This window comes from Brachionichthys hirsutus, chromosome 14 (genome assembly GCF_040956055.1).
Source record: "Brachionichthys hirsutus isolate HB-005 chromosome 14, CSIRO-AGI_Bhir_v1, whole genome shotgun sequence".
NCBI classification, from domain to species: Eukaryota; Metazoa; Chordata; class Actinopteri; order Lophiiformes; family Brachionichthyidae; genus Brachionichthys; species Brachionichthys hirsutus.
The window spans coordinates 12,722,703-12,732,049 of NC_090910.1; the positions used below are offsets into that span (position 1 = coordinate 12,722,703).

The window sequence follows — 9,347 nt, forward strand, 5'->3', positions numbered from 1 at the left end:
AGATGTTTTACATTTAGAGTCTGTTAGCTTGACTGACAGGTGATTTAGCCAATCACATTCATGGAATCTTTTGGAATAATCAAACCTGTGAGCTTTCAGGCGCCTCCCTGAACAGGAAGCGGCGGTCCGACGGGCTAATCTGAGCATAGCGTCGCTATAGTGCAAAAGATGAGAACGTTTGAAACGCTTCTCAACAAAAAAGCATAAAAATGCAGCCAAAGAAATACCAACGAGAAAAACAATAATAACCTTACTGACAGTAATGGTCATAACAACAACGTGGTAACCATGGTAACATAAAGGAGTGTTTGGTTCCAGCAGCCGGGCCAACTTGTTTCATTCAAGTATCGCTCACACAAACATCAAACAAAAATAAAAAATACGGTTTGAAGAAGTAAACAGAAACGTGGACATCGGGTCGGGACGCGCCAAACAAGTTGCATAGTTTTGAGATTTTCTTGTTAGGAGTTTTTCAGGCATCTCGTTGCTAAGGATTCCGACGGGCGCTTGAACGTCTCAGACATAAATAAGCCACGCCCCTCCTCCCGTAACAAAATATATTAGATTCTCTCTCTTTTTTTTTCTTTTCTCAAAGTGCCGTCGAGACTCGTCGTGAGTTCTGCTGCAGGAGGACGGAGACGTCCCCCGGTTGGGAGGTCCTGGTCCTGCTCCGGGGGGCTTACGAGCAGCCGCACTCCTCCACGATCATGTTCTGGATGTCCTTCTTGATGATCTTCTGCTCCTCGTTGTAGTACAGCATGGACATGGCCCGCAGCCGGGTCGGGACGCAGCAGGACCGCAGGTTCTGGAAGGGGCTGTAGCCCCTCATGCGGTAGTGGCTGATGACGGTGGAGTGGAAGGACAGCGTGGACCCCGTGATGCTCGCCACATGGGAGGGGCACTCCCCCTCGCAGTAGTTGGCATGGTAACCGGGCGGCGCGATTATCCAGTCGTTCCAACCGATGTCTTTGAAGTTGACGTAGAACTGCCGCTTGCAGCAGACGCGGACTTTCCCGTCGCACTCCAGCCCGCGCTTCCTGCGGCGCCTGGCGTCGCCGCCCTCTTCGGGTCGGACCACTGCCATGAGGAAGGGCCGGTGGGACTGTTCCCGCTGGTTGGGACGCCCTTCCGAGGCGGAGGAGACCAGGATGAGCGCCGCCCCGGCGTCGGCGCAGAGCGGGCAGGACACCCTCAGGCTCAGAGTCGTGCTCGCCGCGCTCTCCAGCAGCGCCTGCACCGCCGGCGACACCGAGAAGGTGTGCCATCCGCTGCGACGGGTGTCCACTTTCTTCTCCGCCAGCAGGACGTCCTCCTGCAGCGGGGACGGCCGTCCATTGGTAAGCCGGCGCTGGAAGAGGCGGATGGCGACTTTAGCTCTGCTGCGATTAGCTTTGGGCAAACGAAGGAAGAGCCAAACGTTGGCCTGCTCCACCAGAGACAGGTCCCCGCCCTCTTTGGACAGCACGAAGTTGACCATGCCCTTAGACTCACCTGGGACACAGAGACACAGACGGTTAATCGTGATGTCATATGCAATGATGATGTCATACATAGGCAGCGATCAGAGATCAGAGGCTGGTGAAACTCGCCGGGCTAACCGGGAGGCGTCACGGCGATCAGGATCAATAAGATCATCTGTAGGGTCGATCGGTTTGTAGATCTGAGCTTCACCTGCTTCAGGCTAGTTATTGATTGGCACAAATGATCCCCGTCATGCTAACGTTTGTCAATCATCAAAGGATTCCTTTGATCTTTTCGTTTCATCCCAGCTGAAGCGTGAAACACTAGAATCCCCAGAATCCCCTCTGCTTCTTCACGGCTCGATGAAGGAGCGCCGGCGGCTGATTTACGCCCAGAGACCAGGAGAAGTTTCCTGGAGGCCGTCCGACCTCTGCGAGTCTTCTCCTCGCAGCCCCGCCCCCCCCTCCATTTACACAAGACGGATCTTTACAAACCTCCGTCTCAACAACTCATAAAAGCTGATTTCTGGCCCCCGTCCGCCTGGACCGCGCCGGAGGAGGGAGCGAGCGCTCACAGTGGCAGGCGCTGTGCGTTCCTTCATCAGCCAGTTCCACGGACGAGCCGAACGCCATCCTCATCATCGCCGGCAGCCGCCGACCTCCCATCAGCCCCGGCGGCGTATTATGACGTGGATTTGATTTATCAGACGGAGCCTTTCTGAACCGCGAGCAAAGCTAAACAAGAAGATCCTGCCAACGTCAAACACACACACACGCACACACACATGCACACACACACGCACTAATCCTCGTTGGACACACACACCATCAGTTTTGGAAAACGATATGGCTTCTATAAATTCACGCGACAGAAAATGTCAGTAAAAGAAATCACTGGAAAAAATGTAAATCCAGTATGACATCACTGCTCTGGGGGGAGGAGTCAGGGGGCAGGGTCTGTCGGCCTCCCCGACTCCTCCCAGAGGGATGACGGTGTTTCATGTTTCATGTTAGCTAACGTGTTTCTGGATGGGCGGACATCTTTGACTGTCCGTCTGTCGGTTTGTGCTACAGAGTGATTCATCTCTCCAGATAGAGAACATCTTTGGGGCCAATCACACATCAAACAAACCGCCAGAATCAAACAGAACGGCGGCACGGAAGCGATCAAAAATACACTGAAGCCACGACCGGAAAAAGCTACGGCGAGGAAGAGAAAAGGGGGCGGAGGAAACGATGGAGAGGAAGCAGGCGGAGGAAACGAGAGAGAGGAAGAAATCACTTTTATCAGAGGTCAGAGGTCAGCGATCCGGCTTGTTGCGCGGCGCAGGGTGGCGAGTTTTACGGCCCAGAACCGGCCCCAGAATAGACCAACAAAGACGGGATTATTCTCTCTCCAGAGGAAGAAGGGCGAGCGAGCTCAGAGAGAGATGAAAGTGTAGTGTGGAATGTCACTAATGATGTGTTCAATTAAGTTCAATTAGCCTAATTGTCCTCTGGGGGGGGGGGGGACGGAGAGAACAGCGGACAGATAAACGGAGGTTGACACCTCCTCCGCTCGCCATCGCCTTAACACACAATAATTACAGCGGTCCCTGAATGCATCAATTAGTCCTCACAAAGCACGAGCGCGTATTCCCAGAACTCTCACGGCGGGACGCGTCCCACCTTGGAAGGGCACGCCCCCCCCCCCCCCCCCTTTTCTGTTAATTAGTGCTTTCAGCCTTGACTGCTGAAACGGTTAATTTTCTGTGAGCTCGCTGATAGGCGGAGCTTCAAGAGGCGGAGCCTAGGAGCTTCATTTGTGACATCACATCCTTTGTGCCACTGAAATCTGAAGTCAACAAGCAAACAGCCAGTTTGAATATTCATAGCACTGTTAATGAGGTGGGCGGGGCTAGTGTTTTTGTCATGATTCTATGAATGTCTTCATTAAATAATGTAGAAATGATTCTTATTTGATTTTGTATTTATTTGTGAATAATGTCATCGATCATCTCTGACAGCGAACACGCCCCCTAGACACGCCCCCTGGACACGCCCCTGGACTGTGTGTCCTGGGCTAAATATTTTCTCTTACATCCTCTCAGTTGAACGGACGCCTCCTCCAGACGCTCGCCATAGGAGGAAACACGCCAGAGCCCCGCCCACTCCGCCGACTGACAGGTGGACGGAAATGCGTTCCGATTGGCTCTGACAGGTAAACAAAGATCAAAGGAAGCATGTGACCAGAACTACCTTAGGTAAACAAGGTGTGGGGGGGGGGGGGGGGTCTTAAATCCTACAGTTTGGTCACATGACAGGAAATGACTCGATAACCTGTAGCCCAGGTGTGGATAAAGGGGCGGAGCTCAAACATTTTGTGAAGAATGGACACTAACACACACACACACGCACACACACATAAACACACACACACACACACACACACACACACACACACACTCACCGGCCTCAGCGAAGGTGATGATCTCCGTCGTCTCCTGGGCGTCGCTGCCGTCTCCGGCTACAGCCGCCGCTGCTCCTCCTGCTCCTCCCCCCCGGCCCCCCCTTCCATGCACCTCCTCCCCCCCCTCGATCTGCACGCTGCCGTCCTCCGCCACCCGCCCCACGTGGAGCTTGCGCAGGGCGTTGAGCAGCGCGGCGCGGGGCACCGGCCGGGTGATGTTGGGCCGGGCCTGCAGGTGCAGCATGTTCAGGATGTGTCTCTTCACCGCCTCCACCACGTCCTGCTGAGACGCCTCGTCCTCCCGTCCCGCCAGGGCGTCCCCGTCGTCCCTCCTCATCCTGGACAGCGCGCAGGAGGCGCAGTGGGAGCCGGAGGAGGTGTCCTGCAGGTCCGGGTGGACGGTCAGGGACAGAGGCTGGAGGCTGGAGTCCAGGGAGGAACCAGAGCCCTGGACCAGGACCAGGACCAGGACCAGGACGGTCCGGCTGAGCAGCGCTACCACGGACATGATGCCAGGACGCATCTGATTGGCTGCTTGGGTGATGCTGCTGGATGCAGACGCAGGCGGCGTGGAAAAGAGGAAGTTCAAGAATTCAGTCTTTCCTTCCTTTCGCTTTCTCTCTTTATCTTTCTCTCTTCCTTTCTTTCTTCCTTTCTCTTCCTTCCTCTTTCTTCCTTTCTCTTTTTCTCTTCCTTTCTTCCTCTCTTCTCCACAGAAGTTCGGACGCTGCAGACTTGAGCTTCTCTCACAGCCCACCTGTGAAAAACGGAGGGAAAGAAGCTGTGAAGAAAGGAGGGAGCGGAGGACAAAGAAAGATGAGTAATCCTCGTCTTTCGGGGACAGACGGCCGGAGGAGGAGAAGAACTCTCAGATGTGATGGATGGATGAAGGAGAAGGTGAAGTTATCCTCTCTCTCTCTCTCCGTCCGAGTTGAATGCGTTCCCTCTTTCACCAGTTGAATGGTTTTACCGGAGTGGGCTGGACTCTCTCTCTCTTCTCTCGCTCGCCCTGGCAGCCTCCTCCCTTCATCCCTCTCTCCTCCCATCTGACTCACACAAACTCTTTCTTTCTTCCTCCGCGTCTCGGGTGAAGCTCCTGGGCTCCACCTGTCTGTCTGTCTGTCCACCTGTCTGTCTGTCTGTTTAGTCTGGACGGGGTGACATCATCCGTCTCGGGCGCGGCGGCAGACCGGCTGGGGGCGGAGTCACAAATCCAGTAGTTACGGTTTAAAGATGTTCCTTTATGAAGACGTAAAGAAGTTGTTATTTTGTGATGATGATGATGATGAAGAATATATATTTGAAAGAATGCGTCACGTGACCTGTGACCTCACACAGGGTTTTAAAAGGCTGATTCGGGGTTCTGGGAGAGTTTACTGGGTCCTGAACCGGTTCTGAACTGGTTCTGAACTGGTTCTGGGAGGGTTTACTGGGTTCTGAACTGGTTCTGAACCGGTTCTGGACGGGTTCTGAACTGGTTCTGGTTCTGAACTGGTTCTGGGAGGGTTTCTGGGTTCTGGACCGGTTCTGAACCGGTTCTGAACCGGTTCTGGACGGCCTGTGACTCCCTGACTCGGGAACAGTCAGGTCTGACTGTAGAGGAAGTGAAGAAGACGCCGTCTGGGATTCCCCCGCCGCCGTGACATCATCACTGCAGGGTGCGACCCGTCTGCTCACGCCTGTGATGTCATCGCTGCTGCTCTCCTTATAAGGCATGTAGCGCGTCCGTAGACGCTAGCTAGCCTGCAGGGTCATCTGTAACGAGAGAGAGTCAATGAGCTGGGAAGTAAACAAACAAACAAACAAACAGCTCTGACTGCAGATGGAACTGCTCCATCTAGTGGCCGGGAGCTGAACTCTCCTGTTGGACTTGAACGCACCTTCACTCGTCTTCATCCTCCTCTTTCTTCTTTTCTCTCTGTTCCTTCTTTCATCTTCATCACTCCAGATCTGCATCTCATCTTCCTCTGCTGGACGAGCATCACGACAGTGAGTGTGTGTGTGTGTGTGTGTGGGGGGGGGGGGGCTGACACCTCAAACCGTCCAGTGTCCGGTCAGAGGCAGCTGATTGGTTGACATTAGCTCCTCCCACTATGCCAAAGCGAGCTTCAGCCCGAGTCTCATGGATGAAGATGAAGGTGCTTCCCAGGATGAAGCAGCGTCCTGGACAGCAGGAACCGGACTCTGGTCATCCGGGTCAGAGGTCACGGTTTTCACCGCCTGGCCCCTCCCACAATGACTACAGGCTCACTGCTCTTCTTTTAATGTCTTTGGTGTTGTTTCAGCTTCAATCAAGAAACGACTTGCCCTGATCCAGATCCAGAGTCCCCCCCCCGCCCCCCCTTTGACCCGGCCGGACCTTCAGACGTCTCCGTTCCGCCGGCAGGAAGCTGGAGAGACGTTCAAAAACCACCGAAAAGTCAGCGCTCCTTCAAAGAGATTATTAATACCAAATAAAGTCACCGGGGTGACATCATCACTCAGAGGCCATGAAAGGACTGACCACACATGCAGGAAGTGTGTGCGTGTGTGCGTGTGTGCGTGTGTGTGATTTTCCAGCACCTGTAAATCCTGAGCTGTGATTGGTCAGCGCTGGACGCAGCAGCAGACCTACAGGAGGTGATTCAGCAGATTCTCCTGTTTGAGGTGGGCTGCTTCACACAGACACACACACACACACACACAGAGACACGCACACAGAGACACGCACACAGAGACACGCACACACACACACAGACACACAGAGACACACACACAGACACACAGACACACAGACACACAGAGACACACACACAGACACACAAACACACAGACACACAGAGACACGCACACACACACACAGACACACACACACAGACAGACACACAGAGACACGCACACACACACACAGACACACAGAGACACACACACAGACACACAGACACACAGAGACACACACACAGACACACACACACAGACACACAGAGACACACACACACACACACAGACAGACACACAGACACACAGAGACACACACACAGACACACACACACAGACACACACACACAGACAGACACACAGAGACACGCACACAGACACACACACACACACACACAGAGACACACACACACAGACACACACAGACACACACACACACACACACAGAGACACACACACACAGACACACAGACACACACACACAGACAGACACACAGAGACACGCACACACACACACAGACACACAGAGACACACACACAGACACACAGACACACAGAGACACACACACAGACACACACACACAGACACACAGAGACACACACACACACACACAGACAGACACACAGACACACAGAGACACACACACAGACACACACACACAGACACACACACACAGACAGACACACAGAGACACGCACACAGACACACACACACACACACACAGAGACACACACACACAGACACACAGAGACACACACACAGACACGCACACACACACACAGACACACACACACACACAGACACACACACACAGACACACAGAGACACGCACACACACACACAGACAGACACACAGACACACAGACACACAGACACACAGAGACACACACACAGACACACACACACAGACAGACACACAGAGACACGCACACAGAGACACGCACACAGACACACACACACACACACACAGAGACACACACACACAGACACACAGAGACACACACACACACACACACACACAGACACACACACCGGTTTCGGTCTGGCTCAGGCTAGCAGCTATTAGCTCGGTTAGCTCAGATGAGAGAACGCCACCAGACACGGTGCTAGCATGCTAGCTGGTGTTAGCTGCAGCGCTGTACTTGTCTGTGTATTTGGACTCAGGTTTGGCCCTGAACCGATTGATGAAGCAATCAATTGGATCCAGGAAGTGATCGGACAGATGCATGATGGGAGAAGGAGGACATGACGTTTGATTGGCTCCAACATTTCCTTTTGGGTTGGAGACGGCAGAATGTCATGTGAGGACGGCGAGTCTCATCCCCCCCCCCCCTCAATCAAGGAGTCCCCAGGTGAACTCTGGGTAAATTGAGCGGCGCCGTTTCCTGAATGTGAATGTCGGGCTGATTGCAGAGCGATGAGTCTCTGAACGGGGGCGGCGTGTCCTCAGCGAGGAGGAAGAGGAGGAGATGAAGAGTCTGTTAACCCTCGAGTGGCCTCACGCGGAGCTTTATTAGATACTGCCGCCGCAAACAGGGGAAGTTAAATATTCATGAGACTCAAATAAATGGTTTTATGACATTTAAAATATGTAAAATAGATTAACAAATGATGTAGTTCTGTTAAAAGCTGCGTTTCTGGTCGACAGGAACAAACGAAGGGCAGGAAATCATGTGAAAGTTCTTCTTCTGTGGTAAACGGGCTCCTCCCTTCACCGCCGTCGTTTAGTTAGCAGACGCTAACGAAGTAGCGACCTCTAAAGTTGATTGTCTTTAAGTTTGAGTTAGCTGCTAACGGCTACTAGCTGCTTTCTGAATATTCTATTTGATGGTTCCCCTCATTCGACCCCCTCCAAAGTAAAAGCCTTAAATCGTAGCCCCGGGTTCCTCCTCACTCCCCCTGATGGAGGAGAACCCGAGGAGGCTCGTCTGATTAGCACATTTAAAGCATTTGGCGTGTCCTTGCCTCAGGTGAACGCTTCTCCTTCCCTTTCTTCCTCTCTTCTCTCATTACTCTTCCTCATTCTTTCTGCGGCTCTTCATCAATGAGTCAATTACTTCCTTTAATCCCCCTCCTCCTCCTCAGAGTCCCGGTTTGATGTTTGGAGGCCGGTTCAGGTGAACACGCTCCAAACTTTCATCTTCTGCTCCCATTAAACTATGAAGGAACTCAACCTAGAAATGCTTCGATCTGATTGGCTGAGCGGCGACGTTCCCGACCCGCCCCTCCCTGGAGCGGCTGCTCATTCCCAGCGGACGCGAACGCAGCATTATCTTCTTCTGTGGTTCTTTGCTTTGAAGCCCCCCCCCCCCCCCTCCCCCTCTCTCCGGGGGCCACTCTGTACATCGACGCTGATGCTGGCCGCCACGTTGGCCCCGCCCCCTGTAAACTGTCCTACATAAAGTCACTGATGAACTCCACCTGCCCCCGTTCAATCAGCAGCCCCCCCCAGCAGCTTCTGGTCAGCTAGCATGCTAACAGTAGCATAAACTGATGAGGAGGAGAAATGAAGACGAAAAGGAGGGTCAAATGGCTCTGAGGTTTTTAACATGACCTTTGACCTCTGGAGACCGCCGTCTCTCCTGAAGACGATCCACCAGATGGAGGATGAAGATGAGGGGAGGGGCCTCCCGTGTCTTACTGCTCCTGTTGGTGACAGGAAGCTACACTGAAGCTACTTCCTGCAGGAGGTCTTGAAGGCGTCGCCCGTTCTCTTCCACACGACTTAATGAGGAAACGA

General features: G+C 53.3%; 1 protein-coding gene across 1 annotated transcript; it reads right to left on the bottom strand.

The window, feature by feature from the left end:
• Window positions 1-679: 679 nt before the first annotated feature.
• inhbaa (inhibin subunit beta Aa) lies at window positions 680-4,417 on the bottom strand. The gene is made up of 2 exons (XM_068747818.1): window positions 3,910-4,417; window positions 680-1,491 (listed from the first exon to the last, which is right to left on the bottom strand). Exons 1-2 carry the CDS (start codon window positions 4,415-4,417, stop codon window positions 680-682), a joined length of 1,320 nt encoding a protein of 439 aa, XP_068603919.1.
• Window positions 4,418-9,347: the final 4,930 nt, after the last annotated feature.